The sequence below is a fragment of the Podarcis raffonei genome, chromosome Z (genome assembly GCF_027172205.1).
Source record: "Podarcis raffonei isolate rPodRaf1 chromosome Z, rPodRaf1.pri, whole genome shotgun sequence".
In the NCBI taxonomy this organism is placed as follows: Eukaryota; Metazoa; Chordata; class Lepidosauria; order Squamata; family Lacertidae; genus Podarcis; species Podarcis raffonei.
In genome coordinates, this window is record NC_070621.1 from 4,749,520 (window position 1) to 4,773,061 (window position 23,542).

The window sequence follows — 23,542 nt, forward strand, 5'->3', positions numbered from 1 at the left end:
AAAATGAAGGGTTGTATCCATTCAAGAGTAGATGCATTAAAATGAATGAACATGACTAACTTGCTTCTATTGATTTTGGTGAGATTGCTCTCGCCAAAGTTTGTTGAGTAAAACTTAGATATCACTCTAATATTTTTGTAAATAAGTGAACTTAGCAAGAAAAATAAATAGAAAGCTATAGCACCCCTCACAGCAGGATTGTACACGCTTTTTCATGCAAATAACTATACTTTCATGCAAATATTACTTTAACCCCATCCTTCCTCCAAATAGCTCAAGGTGGCAAACATAGTTGCCGCTCCCATTTTTATCATTGCAACAATCCTGTGTAGTAGGTTAGGCTGAGATGGACTTACCCAAAGTTACCCAGTAAGTTTGTGACTCAGCTGGAATTTGATTTTTGTACTACCTGGTCCAAGCTCTAATCCGTACATCACACTAGTTCTAGGTGTTCTGCAGCTATAGCTCTAAGAAAAAAGTAACTTCTCCACACATTATTTACATACTCTGCAAAAGTGCAGCAACTCTTAACCAAATCCTAAATGAAAAGCTGTGTTAGCAATTCTCGACTCCAAGGAACAAAACTGTTAAAATAGAGCCAGCTCCAGACTTTCAATTTGAAATATGTCTGTGAAATGTGTGGCAAGCATAATGAGGGCGACATTGCCCAATTTAGATGTCGAAACAATGCAAATAGGTCATGTTAGGCTTCTGTAATTAGGCATAGAAACTCTCAATCATGACTCAGTCTGGTTTCTGCTTCCCTAGTGCCAGGCTGGACATTATAGGAGCAAGTCCATGTTTTGCTTTGTTTTAAACATCACATATAAAATGGGGATATGATTTGTAGAGCAAAAAAGGCTCATTCATGGGTGAGGAGTATAGAATGCTTTTCTCCGCACCCTTAGCTCAGTTCCCTGCTGTCTTCGTCCTGAGCACTGTTTTTCCTAGCCAGGATCTGGTACTAGAAGTGAGTTTAACTGTAGAAAGATCATTTGTGGGATCAGATGGCAGAAAGTGAACTATGGGCAGAAGAAGCATTGAGCATCTCCTTTAGGTACCTATGATGTTGCTACATAAATTTGTCTTTACATTGAATACAGTGGTACCTCTGGTTGCGAACCGGATCTGTTCCGGAGCCCCGTTCGCAACCTGAAAGGAATGCAACCCGCGTCTGCGCATGCACGGGTCGCGATTCGCTGTTTTTGCGCATGCGTGTGACGTCATTTTGCACATCTGTGCGAGCGGCGAAACCCAGAAGTAACCCTTTCCGGTACTTCCGGGTCACCGCAAGACACAACCTGAAAACGCGCAACCTGAAAGCGCGCAACCTGAAGCAAAAGTAACATGAGGTATGACTGTGTCTAGTTTGGCCCTTATCCCCTTGACAAGTATTATCTAGCTTCCTGGGTTTTCTTTTAATCGTTACACTAAGGTAAGATATTGGGCATAAACATTGGGTGTAATCTGTCGCAGTGTATTAAACAGGTGGCAAAGTTGATATAAAATGCCTTATGGGTGTTTCTAGCTTTTTGTTACATGAGGTCACCTTAGTTCCTACAAAGGCCCCTAAAGAACAATGATTTAGCTGACGTAGAATGTAGGCATGGTTTGAAAAGGACAAGGAATTCCTTACTCTGTTTCCAAGATTCTTGTCTGGGTCATGACTCAGATGCTGGAGCATCTTTTGAATGTGTTTTCTTCAGCTCTGCCTTTCCCGGTTTATAATGCTGCCCCCCTCAATTGTTAGCCAGGTCAAGCAACCTCATCTTTGAGGTTATAGTCAGCACTCTATGCAGAATTGTCTGCCTGTATGCAATAGACTGTCCAGTCACACGCTTCCCTGATTGGCTCAAGATTGCTGGTTTGAATAATGAACATGCTAGTGTTAGAAACAGGGATTGGCTGAGCACTGCTGCAGTGAGAATGCAGGCTGGATGCTCAGGGCTTCTGTTCCTTTGATGTGTATTGGATGAGCTGGAAGCACAGGTTAAATCGCTACAGCTGTCTAGAGTGAAAGGATCTGTTATCCAAGCTTTCTAAGAGCAGTGCCTTTGCATTCTTTTGTTCAGGCTTTCTGTAATGTCTAGCATCTTTGCTTCATGCTAGGAGACTTGTGCTTTTCTCTTTCATTGTCTATATTAGAGTAAACTGCTTGTGACGCCAGACACGACAGCAGTACAGCAATTTTGAAGGCAGGAAGCGGCTGCAACCCTTCTGGCGTTGCTGTATTTGAAGCACTGCCACGATGCGGTTCCCTTAAGAGGGTACTTGGTAGTGCATTCACTTTTTTTAATCACTGTCTGCAGTGACTTCTTTACCAGGGCTCTAGTTGAAGGATAAGTGATGCTGCAGTCCCTCTGGCAGGTTTTTTCTTGCCTTTTTTCGAGGGCTGCATGTCAAGGCCCTGCTGAAGGAAAGGAGAATGAGGCAAAGGAATCTCCAACTCCCCGCCCTGGGGACCAGGGACCAAAGATGCTGGGGAAACCGCTCAACAAAGAGACCAATCCCACTGAAAGGAGACCAACTATTCTATTGGTAGTTGGACCCGCAGAGCATTTCACACAGGTATTGTTGCTTTTATTCACCACCATCCTTCCCTGTGGGAATGACTTTCACTAGCCTAGACAGGTGTGTGTGAATGTGATGTGGCTGTAAAAGATAAAGGATGTGGGATGCTAAGACTTGGATGCACGGTTGGAGGAAAAGAGAAATAGTGAATACAGGTAGTTTGCCTCTTGAAATGTTTGTTCATGGAAGCGGCTTGATGGCAAAGCTATTATTAGGGACAAAGGTTGCATTAGCGCTGAAAGATTATATTACATAGGTGAATAATCTATATTATGGAGTGGCAGAAGTTATTTTGCTAGAAACTGGGATGTTAAATTTGGTGCATAATTTATTTTACTGTGCTTGTTTGTTTAAAAGTATTTCTAAACTGCTTAATATTTAAAATCTCCAGGCAGCGTTCAAACACATTTATGGTTGTGTTTTACAAAATAAATGGGATTTGAAGCTTCTGGCTTTGTTGTATCTTTAGAGACACTCGTTACAATAATTGTGGAACAAATTATGAAGCTTTGAGAGGGCATGATACTGGCACTTTAGTTGAAAAACCTGATATTGTATTCAAGTTAAGAGTTGACTTCATTGTAGACTTTCAAATGTTCATCTCTTTGTACTGTAGAATGTTATTTGGCGAGAGAGTGTGTGTGATAATGTGAACCTTTATTTCTTGATATGGGAACCTGCCTTTCAAAGATGAGGGGTGCTAAATGTCTTACACAAAAGCTGGAGGACCACATATAACTTTCCTCTATAGTCAATGCAATTTTAAAATTGTCACTTGCAGGGGGATAGAACTGAAGCAATCATATTTTTTAAAAAGCACCTTTAAAATTAATGTGAAATGATCTAAGCCCACAGCCTGTAATTTATTGCTTAGATTTGTTAGTTTACATGATAGGATAATTTATATATCAGCAGACTTATTGTGTTGAAAACTCTGGTTCAGGATCCAGCAAGGGCAGAAATTGGCAGTGCTGCTGGTCTCTAAACTTGGATGCTCCCTTGAAAAAATGCAAATTGAAAAAAATGTAAATTCTTTACATCCAGAGTTTATCATTCTGAAAGCTATTCCTGGCATCTTTTCCATTGAAATTATCTTTTCCTGTAGGGTAGAGCCTTCATTAATTTTTCAAGCAAACAAGCCACTGTTCCAGATTATTCTTTCTCGAACTATCATTAAGCACACTAGATCTTTGTTATGGGCTGGGGAAACATTTTTTTGTGAGTGGCACAAATGCTCTTGGTTACTATTGGACCTTCTTGAAGGTCATTCTTTGACAATGTCAGGCTTGGAAAGTCACATTTTTGGCTGGAAAACAAAGTGCCTGCTTCCAGATGAAATTCTGGAGGCTTTAGAAAGCAGGAGGATATTGCAAGCAGAGCCTCTTCTATTGCAACACTCAGATTTCAGAATGCCCTCCTCAGCCAGCTCCATCAGCCTTCCTTGTTAAGTTTTAGGCACCAAGTAATAAAACCAGTTTGCACAAACTTTAGTATTTGTACTCTCTCCCCGCAACCCACTGTACATTACTGTTAAATTTCTTGTATAGTTTTAGTGTAGTAACTTTATTATTAGACATTAGATTTTATGAAAAGGCATAACATAAGTAAAAAACATACACATAGTGTGTTAGAGAACATATGTGACAATAAACATGCTTTCTTTTATTCCACTTTCTGGATAAAATGAAATGAATGCTGCTAGTGTAATGTTAGACTGGAAAAAAAGTCCCGCCTGTTGCTCTTGTTCCCCTGGATACGTTAGATGTTCCTTAGCTATGTTGGCGTCTCAGCTTGCAGTTAGAGAGGAACTGTGCGCTCTCTACAAGAAAACTTAACTAGGGAGGAGGGGGTTGAGAAAGGAGTCAAGCAAAGAAGCCATCGGTTAAAGGCTTCAAAGATTCAGGGACTACAGTGGTACCTCGGGTTACAAACACTTTGGGTTATAGACTCCGCTAACCCGGAAGTAGCACCTCAGGTTAAGAACTTTACCCCAGGATAAGAACAGAAATCGCGCGCTGGCAGCAGCAGGAGGTCCCATTAGCTAAAGTGGTACCTCAGATTAAGAACGGACCTCCGGGACGAATTAAGTTCGTAACCAGAGGTACCACTGTATATTCTTGGCTTCCATTGCTCTTTCAGAGACAACATAAAAATACTACCCTCAAATAAGAAATATAGTAACATTTATTTGCTATAAAACTCTACATGGTTCACGTCACCAAGTTTGTTTAACATTTTGGGACCTTGATACCTGAAGGCGTACTTCTTCACACATCATAGCTTCCCTTGCTTTGAAATCATTACAGGGGTACCTCAGGTAAAGTACTTAATTCGTTCTGGAGGTCCGTTCTTAACCTGAAACTGTTCTTAACCTGAAGCACCACTTTAGCTAATGGGGCCTCCCGCTGCCACTTCAGCCTGAAGCAAAGTTCTTAACCCGAGGTACTATTTCTGGGTTAGCGGAGTCTGTAACCTCAAGCGTCTGTAACCTCAAGCGTATGCAACTCAAGGTACCACTCTATTTGAGACTTCCTCAATACCATGATGGCAGGTGCCAGGCACATTTTGCACCTGGTTATCCACTTGCAACCAAGTGAAGATGCCTGGGTACCAGGATGGTGCCTGACATCTCCACCATCTGCTTGCTTGAGGACAGTGTTTGAAACTCAGATACATAAGTTAGGTGCCAAATAGCTCCTTAAACCATGGTTACATTGAATCTTGTTTTTACACACTAATACTGCATCCTGTAGAATTCTACCAGTTATATTTTATCTGCATGATCAGAATGAATTTCAGGAACCAAAATGCTTTTTCTGTGCAGCCTGAGCAGGAGCAGTAAAAAACATTACAGTTAATTGTTGTAGCTTGTCTTCACTTACCCCATCCCACTGCCCTGCTCACAACTGTGAAGAATATTCTCACGTTATGAATGGTCTGTGTCACCATTAAGAAAAAGAGGTAGGATTGGCAAAGAGTGCTTTCAAGATATATCTGGCAGGGCAAGAAGCCGAGAATCAAATATAAGTTGTTAACGGATGCAAAGGAGAGAGGCGGTTTTGCCCTGCCGGATCTGAAACTGTATTACGAAGCAGCAGGTCTTTGCTGGTTGAGAGAATGGATAAAATTAGAGAATAGTCAGCTACTAGATTTAGAAGGTTTTGACAACAGATTCGGGTGGCACGCGTACTTATGGTGTGAAAAGAAGAAAATTCATAAAGGTTTTGGGAATCACATATTTAGGGGTTCATTATTGGAAATATGGGACAGGTACAAAAATCTGTTAGAGCCAAAAGTTCCACATTGGTTGTCACCACTAGAGGTAATGACTGTGAAGAAAATAAATATGAGAGGTAATTGGATTACATATAGTGAATTGTTAATTAAGGAAGGAGGAAAATGGAAATTAAGGCCATATGAACAAGTTAAAGAACATGTTTATGATTGGTTGCATTACTTTCAAGTTAATGAGATGTTTAAAAAAGATGTCAAAGAAAGGGGCTATGCAGAAAAAGATTCAAGGTTTCAAATAGAGGTGATAAATAATGAGTGCAAAATTTTATCGAAAATGTATAAAATTCTATTAGAATGGAATTTGAAAGATGAAGAAGTCAAATCAGTGATGGTACAATGGGCCAGGGATATTGGGTACAATATACAGTTTGAAGATTGGGAAAAACTGTGGAATCAGAGTTTAAAATTTACCGCATGTACAGTACTAAAAGAAAATGTAATGAAAATGTTTTACAGATGGTACATCACTCCGGTAAAACTTGCAAAAATGTATAAGATGTGCAATAAGTGTTGGAAGTGCAAAGAAAAAGAAGGCACGTTTTACCACATGTGGTGGGAATGTAGAAAAGTGAAGGGTTTTTGGGAGATGATCTACAACGAAATGAAAAAGATGTTAAAATATACTTTTGTTAAAAAACCAGAGACCTTCCTTTTAGGAATTACAGGAAATGAAATAAGAAGGAAAGACTGTAAACTTTTTCAATATGCGGTCACAGCAGCAAGAACCCTACTGGCCCAGAAATGGAAACAAGAAGAAATTCCGACGTTAGAAGAATGGAGACTGAAGCTGACAGACTATTCAGAATTGGACAGATTAACTGGAAAAATTAGATATCTTAAAGACCAAAAATTTATCGAGGATTGGGGGAAATTTGTTGAATATCTGAAAAGAACATGTGATGTGCAAACAACGCTGGCGGGGTTTCAAGAAGCACTGTAAAAGTTGAGATATATTGTTAAAAAGCAATAGAGGTGGGAGGGAAGATTAATGGCAATATAAACAGAGAAATGCGTATCTTAGATGTAAATACGGATGATTATCAGAGAAGTTGAAGGAAGTCAAAAAGGAATCAAATGTATGGAAATTTGTACAATTTGTATTATTGTTTTGGAAAATGAATAAAAATATATTAAAAAAAAAAAAGAAAAAGAGGTAGGAATAGGCCAATATATATGTGGAATGTCCCTGGATCAAGTGACTTTTCTTTTCTCGGAGTTCTTAAGCTAGCTGAAGGTCGTCATCTGAACTAGCCAGAGTTTTAATTGATAACCAATCACAGTCAATGCATCATTTGAAAACAAGACTTTAGAGCTGTCTTGTCCAAAAATGGCAACTAGACATTCCATGTAGTTGACTGTAACCTTGGTTTAAGGAGCCATTTGGCACTTTGCTTATATATCTGATTTTCTAACATTGCTTCTGAATGCCATTGCCAAATTAGGTAGGGGAAGGTGTTTATGAGTGAAAGGGCCTTTTCATCTCTGGCCCTTTAGTTATTAGTACTGTGTTGTGATTTAGCATTTTAGCTGTGTGGTTTTTAAAATTGCTTCCTCTTATAGCTTAGTGCTGCAGTATTTTACTTCCCTACTTTGTTTTAGTTTTGACTAAATTACAGTTGTGTTTCTATAGCATTATAATTGGTGTTTTATATAATTGTGATTTTTAAGTTTGTCACTGTTACCTTGTACACCACCTGAAGAACTATTGTTATTAGTGGTTTGTAAGCAGAATGAAATAATAGATATCTTACATTAGGAGTGAGGAAAACTGTACATAAAATTATAGAGTTGTAGAGTTGGAAGGGACCCCAAGGGTCATCTAGTCCAGCCCCTGCAGTGCAGGAATCTCAGCTGAGGCATCCATTGCAGATGGCCATGCAATCTCTGCTTAAAAACCTCCAAGGAAGGAGAGTCCACCACCTCCCGAGGGTGTCTGATCCACTGCCAAATAGCTCTTACTGTCATAAAAATCCTAGGCAGTATTATCTTGATTCCTCCTTCTTTTATAGCCCTGTTCATGTGTTACTTGCAGGTAGGACTTGGCCCCACTCCCACCACTGTCTGATAACAGCTTTTGCTCAGTCAGTGACATTTCCCTTGCTGTCCTGTGGCAGAGATTTTAGTCACAAACCTTGTGATAGGAAACCTCCACTTGGTCGCAAGGGGGCGATCCTGACTCACAAGAAGCGACTAGTGACTGGCTAATTTCGAACACTGAACCCAGGGGGTCCGTAGCATCATTCACATAACAAAAACCCCCATAGAGATATCAAACTTTTCAAAAGTAGGAGATCCATGGCTTGAATTTGAAAAAAAAAAGAGGTCCACAGTACTTAACTAATTGGGTACCACTGCTTTAGAGCATGCTTTCCCAACCTGAGGTCCTCCATGTTGGCTGGGGATGATGGTAGTGGTAGTTGTAGTAAAAAAAATATAAGAGGGCATTTGGTTGGGCAAGGATTATTTGATGACCCAAGTACAAATAAACATTATGTAGTTAAATAAGGCCAGTTTGAAAGTCCAGCAAGGGATGGCTTTGTTTATCCTTACTGTTGGGCAAGTTTTGTGACAAAGATGACCTGTGGAATAGACTGTTCTTTCCTATGGGTGAAATTGTGATGAGCACATGATACATTGGCACATGATATATTGGCACAAAACCATCATGTCCAAATCCCCACCAGTGTGCTGGCAGTTAAAAAAGGTCAGTTTTGGAGTCGAGTTGTTCCTTTCTCATGAAAAATTTTCTCTTTGTCAACCAATTTGAAGCTTTGATTTATGCAACTGTTTTTTGACTGAGGTGTCAAATAATGTATTTCTTTATGTACTGTTTGTTCCTACAGTCCCTGATGTGGCAACTGTACCCTGTAACAGCGGTCGGGGGTGGGAGAGGTCTGCTTGACCCAGCATTGAATCTAGGCAAGAGGCACAAGTGGCTTCGGCCAAAATTATTAAGGGGTTGGATCAGTTCCTTTGTAGAAACATGGGAAGCTGTCTTATACTGTCAAACCATTGGTCGATCTACGTCAGTATTGTCTACACAGATTGGCAGCAGCTCTCCAATGTTTTCGACAGATGGCATTCACAGCTTTATCCTGGAGATTTCAGAGATTTAACTTGGGGCCCATCTGCATGCAAAGCAGATGCTCTACCACTGAGTTAGAGCCCAACATATGAAGCTGACTTACTCTGAGCCCAGGCCATTGGTTTTGTTGCTGAGTGTTGTGTGCACTGACAGGCAGCTGCTCTCCAGGATTTCTGACAGGGTGCTTTCCCAGCCCTACCCAGAGAAGCTAAGGATTGGTCTTGGGACCTAATGCGTACCAAGCAGGTTCTCTCTACCACTGGGCTTTCACCAGTGTAGAAAGGATACAACATTTGGGGCTTTTTAGTTTAGAAAGAAGATGAGTAAGGACAATGAGAGAAGTGTATAGAATTCTGCATGCACACGGTTCAAAATTAGCCAGGTGCATTTTGCAACTGGCGTGGGTCCAACTGCAACCACATAGAGATCTCTAGATGCCAGGTAGACAACTGACATCTCCATCTGGCTGCCCCTCCAGCTTTCTTAAGTGGGTAAGCAGAAAAGCTTACTTATTGCATTTATATCCTACCCTTTTCTCCAAAGAGTACATGATTCACCCCAGTCCTAAGTTAATCCCTAAAACAACCCTGTGAGGTAGGTTAAGAGGTTATAACTGGCCCATGGTCACCCAGTGAGCTTCATGATGGAGTGAAGGCTTAACCCAGATCTCCTAGGTCCTAGTCTGACACTCTTTAACTACTACACCACACAGGCTTCCTACAGTACTTCTGCTATGGGGCAGCTACATAAATTATGTAGGTATGTAAATATGGGGAAAGCAAAATGTCATACTGAATCCTTATGTTACCTCACTACAAAATTTCTGACTGTGAGCCTGATAATCACACAAAGATGCACCTGAAATGGCCACCTAAACATTTTCTGGGGTCTGTTTTCTGAGCAGAATCCTAAATTGGCATCTTTACTCTCTGTAGGATTTCAGTCTCTGTGGCATAGCAAGTAGGAATGGCCAGTGCACTCTGAATGTTGCTGTGCTCAGCCAGTCCCGCCCAACATGACCAGTGGAGGCCACCATATTTGCCGGCATGGAATTGCAACATTCCATTCCAGGGATGCCAAATGTTGATGGTCAGAATCAGGCTATTTTGGAGAAGGAAGGTTTTGTAAAATGAAACAGGGATATAATTTAGTGGGACTGAGTCAAGAGTGGTACTGGCACCTGATATGAGAAGAGCAGCTTGCGATAACTGTGTGTCAATCCTGGTGCTGGTTGAGTGTTCATATGAGGGAACATCGCCATGGGGGTGATGGTACAAAATGAAAGCAAAAACTCAAATCAGTGGAAAATATTTACAAAGTGAACAGCACACCAGTCATACCAAAGGGTAATTGGAACTGCCATAATTGCAGATTTCTCAAAAACCATTTAGAGCTAAATGGAACTTGAGTGTGCATGGCCTTAAAAAGCTGCAAAAATCCCTTGTTATATTTAAATGGATAATATTGTGTAATATTCCACCATTTCTCCAGGCAGCTCAGGGTGGTGCATTGGGTCTCTTGGGTCCAGTCAGAACAATCTTATGATGTAGGTTGTCGAAAGAGTTACTGTCTCAAGGTCAAGGTCACCCAGTGAGTTTCATAGCTGGGTAGGCAGCAGAATTTAAGGACTTTACAGGCCCAAGTCGAAACTGTCTATTTCACAAGATGTCTGAACCTTTTCAGATTTGGCACTCATTTTTTAATTTTTTACCATCTATTTGTGTGAAGCCAGTGCTGGTGTAACTTGCTGTAGGTTGGGCTGTGACCTAGTTGGGGAGTTTTAACCCATCACTGCATAGTTTGATCTGTCACATTATTGGTACAGCCCATTAGTGCTACAGGAACAGTGAAACTCCCTTACGACTTTTTGAACGTTCCAACTATGGTTACCAGTTTCCAAGTAGAGGTAGATTACTTTGTAAAAAAAATGTACGAAACTGTCATAAGCAACTTGCATGTGCTTCAGTTTGAACTAAAAAGTGACGTCTCTGGTCCCTGGGGGGCTGGGCTCATACCCAAGCTTTAGATTTCTAGCTATCACAACTAAAATATTTGTCTTGAGTTTAACTCTGTTCACCTAGTTGGCAGACGTAACACCAGAAAGTGGCAGCGCTTTGAGTTCACTTGGGTGAGAGCGCTTGGACGTTGTTTGGCAGAAGTGAGGTGAAGTTCGGGTTGCTTTCCCCCCCTCTAGCGCAGCCTGCTGTTGATCTCTAAGAGGATCTGGAATTTTGAGACAAGATCCTGTTTGCTATGGAGAATAGACGTCAGAGGTGGAGGGGGGAGAGAAGGTTAATCCATGTTAGGTAACAGACATGAAAGGGCATAACTGTTGGAATGATAAAAGGGCTCTGAACGGACAAATTGGTTGGAAATTCTTTTCCTATTTTTCATCTATAATTAAACTGCGTACCAGTTGAACATACAAGTTGTGGAGACATAATTAAACTTTATTTTGTCAGGATTTATTACAGTGTAGTTTTCCCACAATGTAATGTTCCACCTTTATCGTATAATTTGCGTTCGTGAGATAATTCTGCCAGACACATGGCAACTTTTGTTTAATTCTGCCTCTGAGGCTCTGTTCAGTTTAGTAGTACAGTTTTGTTACAGTACTACTTCCTGCTTTCAGCCTTAAAAATGGGTTTAAGCAGAGGTTTGATGTCCATCTGTCATGGACGCTTTAGTTGAGATTCCTTCATTGTAAGGGGCCAGACTAGATGACCCTGAGGATCCCTTCTAACTAAACTTTATGTAACAAAAGTAGGATCCATTTTCCCCCAAGAAAAGGTCTTGGTTCCAGCTTGTGGTATGTTTGGAGAGAGATAAGCCATCTACCTGACTTTGGACATAAAGGTAAAGCTAAAGGGACCCCTGACCATTAAGTCCAGTCGTGACCAACTCTGGGGTTGCGGCGCTCATCTCGCTTTACTAGCTGAGGGAGCTTGCATACAACTTCCGGGTCATGTGGCCAGCAAGCCACTTCTGGCGAATCAAAGCAGTGCACGGAAACACTGTTTACCTTCCCGCCAGAGTGGTACCTATTTATCTACTTGCACTTTGACGTGCTTTCGAACTGCTAGGTTGGCAGGAGCAGGGGCCGAGCAACAGGAGCTCACCCCATCGCAGGGATTCGAACCCTGACCTTCTGATCGGCAAGTCCTAGGCTCTGTGGTTTAACCCACAGCACCACCGGCGTCCCTGACTTTGGACATAGGGCGAAGCCAAATCATGGCTTGGTTCTCAGCTGTGCGGTTGGGTGGGGGAGCAAAACAGGCACGATTTCAGTCCTGTGCACAAGCACACTGCACATGCATCTTTAAACCACAGTTCAGCTTAACTGTGCTTCAAAGTGACATGTAAACCAGGGCACTAATTCTGCTTGTCTGTCAATCTCAGTATTATGTACATGCTGACATGCAGCAGCTTTCAAAGATCTCGGGCAGAAGATTTTATTCCAGCCCTGGCACCTGAGTTGGCCTTTAACTAGAGATGCCAAGGGTTGGGCTTGGCACTTCTGCACGCAGCACATGGGCTATACTGCTCAGCTACTGTCCCATCCCACAGTCTTGTAAGGCCGCTCAGGGATCAGAGTTCAGCAATTGTAATTCCATAGCTAGCAGCTGGTTCCTGTCTGTGAATGCTATCTCCTTGCTTCCCCCACAGTTCAAAGTGAATGGCTGCAAAATGGGAAATTAACCATGTTCAGTACTATTTTTTCTAGAAAAAGAGGAACTCGCCTCTTTCTGTCTCATTCTCTTAGAATGGGAATAGCACTGACTGAGTTCCTGCTGAAAAAAAGTCCTGACCATGTCAGTGAATTGAGCCTGACGCTAGAACTATGGTATGCAAACGTGTGTGTGTAATGTTAATTTGTGGGTGTAACATCCTAATTTTTCTGTGGTATTCACAACAGTGTGAGTAACAAATCACACCTCTTTTGCCTGATGCCCCTATTGAATATTAAATCAGAATATTGTTTATAAAATGATTTAATTTTTTTGGTAGAACACTGGCCACTGCAAGGTACCCAGTGCTGCCTGCAGTATAAAAAGGTAAAGGTACCCCTGCCCGTACGGGCCAGTCTTGCCAGACTCTAGGGTTGTGCGCTCATCTCACTCTATAGGCCGGGAGCCAGCGCTGTCCGCAGACACTTCCGGGTCACGTGGCCAGCATGACAAGCTGCATCTGGCGAGCCAGCGCAGCACACGGAAACGCCGTTTACCTTCCCGCCAGTAAGCAGTCCCTATAGCAGTTGAATGAGTTGCTCATTCTCACCTAGTGGTTCTTTTCCCTTCCTCTTTAAAAAGCTGAAACACACACGCCACTTGTTTCATACAGCCATCACAGAAGGTGGCATAGCATATCCTGTTGAGCTTACCTTTCACACCTTACCACAGCAGAGAGGAGCTGGGGCTGGTACACAAGCTGGGTGCTGGGTTGATTTTTAGTGGTTTTCAGGGAAGCTTTTAATGTGTGACATTTTAATGTATTTTTAATCTTTGTTGGAAGCAGCCCAGAGTGGCTGGGGAAACCCAGCCAGATGGGTGGGGTACAAATAATAAATTATTATATAGTGGTGGCATCTGCTTATGTGGACTTCCTTGCTGCAGGAAACCCATCAGGCTTCATCCTTAGTGGGGTTCAGTTGGCAGTGTAAGACATGGTTATTTCAGAGGGCATTTGAAATGCCTGATGGCTTTGTTGTATTTTTATGTTGCTGCTGGTAGTGTCCCAAAGTGTTTTGTGTTTTGTCTTAAATCAGGATCAGATTTGCTTCAGTGAGGAATCATTGGGTCTCTTCTTCCTCCCTCCCTTTAAAACATTGTCCCCATTCGTCTTTCCCATACGAATTGATGTTCAGATAACAGTTTGGGTTTCCTGAGTGTCCTTTGCATAGGGCTTTCACTCTTTTTCATACCGGTAAAGTAGAACTGTCACATAGCCCTGTCTAGAGCAGCTCTGAAGCCTAGAAGAGGCTGCAGAGGGTTAATCTAGCCTGCCGGGGAAAGTGACGTTAGGGGAAAGCAGGGATTGAGCAATCTGGAGCTGCCTCACACGCACTTGTCAGGAATCCAGGGTGGCTGGGAAGGGCTTGAGAGACACAAGCTTCCCTTTTAAGCAGAAGGGCAGGGCTCGGGCAGCCAATCACAGCACAGCAAGGACAGCTCATAGGCATGTGTCATGAGTCTTGCCGGCATTTCCTCTCAAGCACGAGAACCGAGAAAGGAGCGGAATTGGGTGGTTTACAAGAGAGCCTGAGCACAGCTGGGGGAAATGCTTTGCCTGTGCCTCTATGTGCCGACTTTCGGCGAGTCCCAGGCAGAGTTTGAGTACTTTGAGTCGAAGGGGCTTCCTGAGAATCTGAAGCCCATCTTCAGACTGAGCCTTTTGATTCCTTCCCAGGAGTTCTCCACCTATCGTCAATGGAAGCAGGTATGAAAGAATGCATGTGAGCTGAATTGTTCTAACCTGTTCAGTATGACCTCCTCTATGCCTTCAAGGAGTTGAGGGTGGCACACATAGTTGCCTTCCACTTCTTTTATCTGGACAACAGGCTGTTGAGGTAAAATTGGTTGGGACTGGGTCAATGGCTCAAGTTTAGTCTGTGAACTTCAAGGATCAAGTGGGTATCTCCCTAGTTTAAGCCCAGTTCTGTTCTGGAGGCAGGTTCTAGCTTCGGATAGTTATTAGCTGCTGCTCTTTAGCAGCTTTCAGTGTAAAGAGGGTTGGTGAGTCATCTTCCCTGCCCTTCCTCCACAAGTTCTCATTTTCCTTGCAATGTAAATACAGTGTGGAAGATTGTGTGGGGATGTAATAGGTTTCCAAAACCCACCTGGTGCATTTCCAACATTCAGCCCTTGTGCTGCCTTCTGCTTCATACTACCTATTTTCCACAAAGCCTTTGGGTGTGTGTTCTAATGCCAGTTCATGTTGGACCCAAACTTCAGTTGGCTGTATATAATCTGAAGTGGGGGAAACTCCCTTTTAGTATCATGTATATCAATATGAGCAACTTGACCCAGCATCCTTCTCTAGAACACCCTGTGACAGCAATTTTGGCCAGGTCCTTGATTCTTCTGAAGGATGGAACTGGCTGTGCCTATTGTTACTACAACTGAGCCTACATGCAAATAAAGAGGGTGGAGAGGGATGTACCAGGGACATTTAAGGTGAAGAGGAGGCATATCCGGGGCTGGGTGGCATTGCTGGTGGCAGGAAGAAGGCAGCATCAGTTAATCTCTTCATTTCCCACCTATCTTTCCTAACACAGGAAGTTCAGCTCAGATAGCCAATGTTCTGTTCAGAGTATGCCCATTGAAATTAGTGGGCATGGCTAACTTAAATTCATTCATTTCAATTGGTCTGCTTTGACTAGAAAATAGTGGGATGCAACCCAGGGTTCATGTGAAAGTTGAGGAGACCACAAGTTTTTAAAAGCAAGCCTGCACAACTTGTAATCCAATACAGCAGTGTCTGAATGAAGTATCTGAACAAGAGTTTGGCATAAATGGAGCTGTTAAGCACCTGTCAGGCAACAATGCACATCTGGTGGGCTGTTTTGAATTTGGTGGTTCATGTGTTGTGCTGGTCTGGCTTAAAACATAAGTACATAAGGGGTGTCATATTTGTTTCCATATGGAAGATGGGAAGCTCACACAGAGTCAGAGCAGTGGTTCATCTAGCTCAATGTTACTGATGCTGCTGTCAGTGAAGGAGACAGGGTATCTTTCCCAGCTCTAGCTAGAGGTGCCTGGGCAGCGTATTGGGTAAAGTGTTTGATTAGGACCTGGGAGAAACCTCACGTAATCACAAAGCTCGCTGGGTGACCCTCGGCCAGCCCAACCTACCTCGCAGGGTTTGGTTTTTTTTGGTAACATCTTTACTGAAAGTTCAAAAGGCACATAACTATATGTGCATCAAACATGGTGAGGTGCAAACAAAAAGAGAAAAAGAGAAACTGAACCTGTGCAGAAGGGAAAACAAAGGGGGGAGAGGGGGAAACCCAAAACTGTATATTCAAATTCAATGATATTTGGAATCCATTCTTACAAATAGGTTAAGATGAAGTACAGTAACAACCTTGTAAAATATACCTCACAGGGTTACTGGGAGGATAAAATGGGGAGGGGGAGAACCATGTACTCTCCACCCTGAGCTCCTTCGAGGGAAGGGATATAAATGCAATAAATAAAAAAATATGAAATTGAACCTGGGGCCTTCTGTGTGAAAACCAGATGTGTTACCACTGAGCTGCAGCCCTTTCCCTCTGGCAGTGTTACCAGTCATGGCAACATGCAGTAGTTGCTGCTATTATAAAGATAGTAAGTAGTAGAAGGGTTCATGTGCACATGCAGAGAGGATTTTGTGGGTGATAAGTCGCCAACTTGATTATGAATCTTCCTTGTTTCATCATTGCAGTCCCAACAGCATTCTGGTATGTTAGCCAGTTAGCTGGTTTTCACGAGGAATTTGGGTTAGTTCAGAACTCTCTTCCCTCCCCTCCCCAGTTATTTCCTTCATTCTCTTTCTAGTGTTTGAAAGCCAGCATCTTGCACCTCCCCAAACTGAAACAAACATATTATCAGATGTGCTTCAGATTTTTGTTAATGAGTTAATTACTCATTAATTTGCTTGTAAGCAAAGGCAAGCTCTTAGCACTTATTCAACAGCCATGGTTGAAGGAGAGTGTATGATGGTATCAGGGCAATAAGATTGGCCATGCAACATCCAATATGACCCTTCCTTTCACATTGTTCTGTTGGACCTTCACACTAGCAGTGTGTCACAATGTCATTGCTATCAAGGCACTGATGAATGCAGACTAGGCTAGAATCCAACAGCCTTGCAGTTTGTAGCATCATGCATTCAAATGTGGTTACCAGAAGTCTTTTGCTGACATGGAGACACTGGATGGGGTTGAGGACAATGATTGAGGGGATACATGGAAGCAGACTGATTTTTTAAATGTAAATATCAGAACTGTAGGAACACCACACTGTTTAGTGCAGTAACCTTAAAACCTGCATCAATTGGGGCCTTAGCAGTCTTGCTTTCTCAGTGCAAGAAGATTAATGTGCAGACCCAGTGCACATGTAGGAAAGAATTTCAGCACTGACCGTGATGTGAGCCCAGAGTTACAATTTTAGAAATCGTTTGCATCACAGAGATGCGAGTTCAGTGGGGGCAGATTACTTGGCAGAAGCGTTTGGGAGTGCTCATTAGTAGACATTTTCCCCTTTTGCCTTGTATCCGCTGCAGTATCCTTTACAGAAAGGGGAGGTGCGTTTTTGGCTTCTCCAGGACCAGCTTACAGGGACCGCAATGCTTCATTGCCTCTCCCAAAGGGTCATGTGGTATTGGGAAACCCTGAATTGGCTCGTTAGCAGTTATCTGATGACATGCCAGAGATTGCCTTCTATCTTTAGCTTACAAATTATGACCCCTTCTATCTCTCTTCTTTTACAACTGTCACATGTCTGTCTGCAGATTAGATCTACCTTGGAAGTCTCAAAGGTCACCGCAGATGGTGACCGGCTGTCCTTATTAAGTTTAGGTTAGGAGGGGTATTAAATTATATGAAGGCCTAAGTTTAGTAATAAGGGGGACAGGGAGGGGGAGGAAGGAGCATTTCAAATTATGTCTAGCGTAATTCTCAGGGGAGTCGTTTCTTATACAATATGAAACATTTATTACTTTAATACGGAACATATTTATCAGCAGCCTAATTATTAAAAATGCAGTATGCTAACCCATTCCTCTATTTTTTCTAATTTTTCATGGTCTTGCAAGTGGAGCTAGGTATTGACAGGCTCTGTTTCTTGGCACTCTAGCCTAGTAGACTGGTGTTTAATGCAGGCACCAGCGACTCATAGCCTTGTGCTGTGTGGAGATCAGCAGGCAGCCCAGTTGAGCCATTGTGAGGAGCCAGCTGGTCTTTGCTGGGTGCTTTTCGACATATAATCTCACTTAACAAATTTCCTGCTCTCTATGCAAAACAGGTGATAGCAAAGCAGGTATTGACCCAGCCGTTTAGTTGCTGTGTCTGGTTTGCTTACCTGCCTATCTGGGCAAGGCTCAAGGTGCTGTTTCCTGCTAAGAGGAATGTTAAGGATGAAGTTTCCTTATTTATTAACAACATGACTTTGCCATCTCTTAATCTCTTCTGTAAATATACACTTTGCTTCTAAAATCCAGTTTCCCCCAGTATCTTGCACAAGTGCATAACTGCAGGGTGACCAAATCAGTTCATGCTTGCCTTAGAGCTGCTTTTTGACATCTCTCTTCAGCTCGTGTATTTGGTGGTCAGTCATTGTTTCTAGTAGCTGGTGTGGTTTAGCTTCCTTGCTTCCCTGTTCAGAGGCAAAGTACGATGACATCTCTGCGCCCAGTGCCTAGCAAGGAGCTTTTACAGAAGAACTAGCATGCTCTCTCTCTCTCTCTCTCTCTCTCTCTCTCTCTCTCTCTCTCTCCTCACTTCTCTCAAGCCCATGACATTGATCCTGCATCTTAAGACAAGGTGTAGCCTAGCAGTGTTTGGGGAAAACACACACACTATTTCTCAAAAAACCAGACAACTGGTATCAAACATATTTGGTTAAATTTAAGAGCTCCTGGCAGTGGGGAGTGGACTGCTGTGCTCCAGTTCTGCTTTTAGGGTTTCCATAGGCATGTAGTTGGCCACTGTGAGAACAGGATGCTATATGTGCCATTGGCCTGATGCAGTAGGGCTCTGGATTCTTAGTTTTTACAGTATGTGTGAGGCTGTTCAAAAACAGGTGTGCTATGTATTCTCCCAGCTCCTGTTCCCTAGCCACAGCTATATAAAAAGGCTACAAAATGAAGTCCAAGCAGAGATCAATTTGTGCAGGGGTTCCGTTCCCAGCCCCTGTCTGCGTCGATTGGGCATGTATAAGTGCACCCTGCCCTGTTATGTCCCTTGTTCTCCCCTCTTCTGTGTCCAAAAGGATCCACAGGTCTGCAATTGTGTGTCCATTGGGTGTGCCTAAAATGGTCACCGCCTGTAATGTTATTTTTATGTCTTTTCATACAGAAAATCGTTAAAGCTGGAGATAAGGACCTAGACGGGCAGCTGGACTTTGAGGAGTTCGTTCACTATCTCCAAGACCATGAAAAGAAACTGAGACTGGTTTTCAAGAGCTTAGACAAAAAGAATGATGGTATGCACATTTTGGTTTATTTATTGGGAGCGAAGGGATTCTGTTGCAGATTGTCTGGCAGCTTTGTTTTGTTCATAAAGCTTAGAGCTTACTTGTCATCTTTACAGGCTGCATTGACGCCCAGGAGATCGTGCAGTCCCTTCGGGATCTGGGAGTCAAGATCTCTGAACAGCAGGCTGAGAGAATTCTCAAGAGGTAAGTGTTGCAGGTGGCTCTAGTGTTTTCACTCTGGCGACCATGGTGTAAGGTGTTAGCTTTGTCTCCCTTCTCTTCCTTTATATCTCCCCCCTTATAAAACCTCTGAAGCAACTCTGCAGCATTTCGTCCATAGCAAAGCATGCTAGAGCAGCAAATGGTGCTAGAATAGCAATCACAGGTGAAGATCCACTGACATCTTTTGCTGGAACAGTAGGGACAGATGGAGGCCAGAATGCATAAGAGCATGTGACATCAAAAGTAAGCAGAATGCTGATTCATGAGAGAGCAGCTTTCCCTCTTGGAAAGGATTCTTCATACTTGCCAGGAATTGATTTACGGTGCTAATATTCCGTCCTGTAAGATAGACAAGTAGCATGTAGGCCAAGCAGGAACTTGCTTAATAGCTGCTAAGCAAGAGGAATGAATGATTTTGCCAGCATTCTGGAATTGCTGTCCTTGCAGTATATAATGCTTTTCTGCAGGTTAGATAATCTTAAATTAAAGTATAAATTGAGGTATATGTTCCAGTGCTCGCTGCTTTAATACGTGCATGCAACTTAACATACTGAAATGCTTTCAGCTGCATGCATGTTGCACTAACTTTTAACATTTGTCCCTTTCTTGCTCTTTGTATTCTCCCCTCTGCTTCCCTGTCTGTCAGAATAAGAACGGGACACTTCTGGGGTCCTGTCACCTAGTAAGTACCAAAGTGTATATTCTTGTCTAGCTCCTTTTCCTTTTTGTACTAGTTTTTCTCCTCACCCGCAATTAAGTTGATAATGTGTAGCAGATTTTTAGTGAGCCTGGTGGTGATGGAGGGTGCGTCCACAGGCAGACACCAGTATATCTCATAAAAACATAAAAAATTCAGTATCAATATCAGCAAATTACACAGCTAATCAATATAAAGCACTCCTAAAACAGCAGAAAAATATGCAGAATAAGGGGTAACTATTAAAAGCACAGCACATATTTTTGTTTCCAGAAGGTAACTGCAAGCAAGCCAATAGGGCTAAGGTTGAATTGATGCTTAAGAGTATGTTAAAACCAGCACTTCTATTTCTCATGCTTGGGAATCCTTTCTCGATTAGTAAGACATTAATTGGTAAGGACGGAAAAACACTCAAGTTCAAAACTTCTTCCTCCTGCTGCCCCAAGGTAGAATCTACTGACTCATTTGCCTTCCACAGATGAAGCCACACTGTACAGACCATAACCAGGCAGCAAGGACACAAATTGCAGATGACTTAGGGGAGTGCACACACAGTTACACATGCCACTCACTAGTTAATCTGACTCGTTTTATGACCACACATATTAACCAATCTAGACTCTTCCTGTGGAATATCTTATGTCCATCCTGCACAGCCTTACATATTTAATTTTGGAGGACCCAGTGAAAGGAAGAGGATGTGGGGAGAGGCAATGGAGAAGCCATATTAGCCCCACATAGAACACAATTTGTTCCTCATGAGCTGTTCTGTGATACCAGGAAACATTTTTGCCCTCATGACTGTTTGAAAATTACTCTTCCAAGTATTTTACACTATCTGATACATAAAGCTCTTATAATTGTGCTTGCATGTTCTTTAGTCCTCTTCTACAAATATTTATGTTTTGTGTGGTTGGTGTGGCGCTAAAGAGTTGATACGCCAGACCTCCTCCTCTTGGCTCATTTTACCTTCCCAATTGATTCTTGCAGCATGGATAAAAATGGAACAATGACAATAGATTGGAATGAATGGCGTGACTATCACCTGTTGCACCCTGTGGAGAACATTCCTGAGATTATCCTATACTGGAAGCACTCAACGGTAAGAAATTAAGATCCTTCATGCACAACGTATGTGAAACTCATGGTTGCATTTGTGAGGGTCCCGCTCTATGCTCTTGACTCCTATCAGCAGTCTCCATCAAAAGCTAGCTGCCTTCTCGCTCTAGTTGCTTTCTGTTTTTATGTGCCTTCTGGCCTTGTTCTTAAAATTTCTGGCACAGGTGAAAGTGAATGTTCTCGGGGAGTGGGAAAGCAGGTAAGCTGCTTGACTTGTACCCAAGGTATGCAAACAACTGGGTCCTGCTAGTTTGCAACCTGCCAGCTCTGGAAAGTGATACGAATGCTCTTTGATTAAATTTGGCTTTTATTGCTGCATAATGAGATCAAACTAGGCTGTGAACTCCAGAAGAACTCTAGATCTTTCCCCCTGTTCTGTTCCTCTTGGCCAGTCATTTTGAACACCAGCAGATTGCAAGGCTGGCAGGTGGCCCATTTTTGGAACTACAACTATGGTATATTTTCTGAAATGCCCTCTAATGAATTTTATTAGCTGTAACCACATGCAGGAGAGAACAAAGCTGCTGCAGATACAGATAAAGCAGGTGCAGGTGTTGAAATAGTAAACTAGTGCTAATTGCTTCCATGCTTAAATTGTTTAATCTAGGTGCATGATGAACAGATCTCTGAGGAAGTCCTCATGCACACCTGGTACAGCTGAAGAAAATTGTTTTACTCATGCCATGCTTTATTGCTTTGCAGATTTTCGATGTAGGAGAGAACCTGACAGTACCAGATGAGTTCACAGTGGAAGAGAGGCAGACTGGAATGTGGTGGCGACACCTAGTTGCAGGTGGAGGGGCAGGGGCAGTGTCAAGAACATGCACTGCTCCCTTGGACCGCTTGAAAGTTCTCATGCAGGTAAGGGTGGAAGCTCGGCAGAAGGGTCTTTGTTGTCCTGGCTCCATCAACTTTTCCTCTTAGTTCAAGGATATAGGTAGAATACAGTCTTGCAAGACAGACTTTTCCTCCAGAAACAAGAGAGCTGTAAGATATGGTGATGTCATTCTGACACCCAGAGGGAAGCCACTCTCAGCAGTTTCTGTGAGCCCTGCTTTTCTACATATGACCTGCACTTCTGGTTCCCTCCAGAATTTATACTTGTAGTTTTTTGGAAGTTGGGCAGGTCAGGTCAACAACAGCACAGTCCTTGGACTGCCTTGGCAGAACACGCAATCCCTTAAAACTAGTCCTGACAGCTCTAGCTGGAAATGAGGTAACCTGTGACTTGCTGGCAGTTCTTCCTGTTCTGGGCTCAAAGGACAGAGAAACACAGCTGTCATTGGAAGTACCTTGTGAAATGGGGAATTTGGACTTTGCATAGGAGTCACCGGACTGACCCATGCCTCCCCTTCGTCATCAGTTCCATATTCCCCACTGCTTCCCTTTTCACTTCTTGCTGTTCCATGAGCTACTAATTTTGATAATATTGGACTATAGATAACTGGTGTTGAATGAAAGTGTCCCTTTTCCTGCTACACTTGTGAGGCAAGCTAGTTAAAAACTTGTATGTAGATAAGAAAATATTTTTTGCCCAAGCAGGAAAACTGAAAATGGGCCTGGATCCAACCAGAAATGTCTTTCTCCTTTTCAGGTCCATGCTTCTCGCAGTAACAACATGTGCATCGTTGGAGGCTTTACTCAGATGATCAGAGAGGGTGGCACAAGGTCACTTTGGCGAGGGAATGGCATCAATGTTTTGAAAATTGCTCCAGAGTCTGCCATCAAGTTCATGGCCTATGAACAGGTAAAATCATCAGACAGACCCAAGGCAATGCAAATGAGATGGTGCTGCTGCTGTTCAGCTAACATCTCAGTGTTGAGGCTAACAAGGGAATAAGAAGCAGGTGTGAATTGTGCAGGCTGCTGTATCAAATGACATAATTCTTTTATATCTATAGATCAAGCGATTCATTGGCACTGACCAGGAGGTGCTGAGGATTCATGAGAGGCTGGTAGCAGGTTCATTGGCAGGAGCCATTGCACAGAGCAGCATCTACCCAATGGAGGTGAGTTCCTGAATTTAGCCTTTGGCAGCTGATGTTCTCCTTTTCTTTTGCGTACAACAGACTGCTTTCAAATGTTTTAGATGGAACTCTTTCCACCGTGGTGACTTCATTGGTGACATGCCCATCAGAGATACTAAGACTTCACTAGCAATGTGGTCTATTGTAGTGTTCTTCAGCCATGGTTCCTCAGATGATGTTGGGACTTCAACATTGGCAAAACTGGCTGGGAATGATGGGAGCTGTAATTAAACAATGTCTGAGGATCCAAGGTTTAAGAACACATAATTTACTAGTTATCTTTCTTTGACTTGGTTCAGGAAAAGTTTGTATTTGCCTGCCTGTTCTATACAGGCTTTCCTGATGCATCTGTTCT

At 42.7% G+C, this 23,542-nt stretch overlaps 1 protein-coding gene across 6 annotated transcripts in view; it reads left to right on the top strand.

Moving 5' to 3' along the window:
• SLC25A25 (solute carrier family 25 member 25) overlaps positions 1–23,542 on the top strand; it is a 40,461-nt gene that overhangs the window by 11,790 nt on the left and 5,129 nt on the right. Inside the window, exons 1-8 of one of the 6 annotated variants that reach the window (XM_053373462.1) lie at positions 1,918–2,568; positions 19,005–19,131; positions 19,239–19,326; positions 19,991–20,026; positions 21,032–21,143; positions 21,863–22,021; positions 22,755–22,907; positions 23,062–23,169. In XM_053373462.1, the coding sequence (XP_053229437.1) occupies positions 2,347–2,568; positions 19,005–19,131; positions 19,239–19,326; positions 19,991–20,026; positions 21,032–21,143; positions 21,863–22,021; positions 22,755–22,907; positions 23,062–23,169 (1,005 nt within the window). In that variant the 5' untranslated portion in view covers positions 1,918–2,346. Of the gene's footprint in view, positions 1–1,917; positions 2,569–13,911; positions 14,387–19,004; positions 19,132–19,238; positions 19,327–19,990; positions 20,027–21,031; positions 21,144–21,862; positions 22,022–22,754; positions 22,908–23,061; positions 23,170–23,542 lie in introns of those variants that run through there. The other 5 variants (XM_053373464.1, XM_053373460.1, XM_053373463.1 and 2 more) reach the window with 5 other exon arrangements.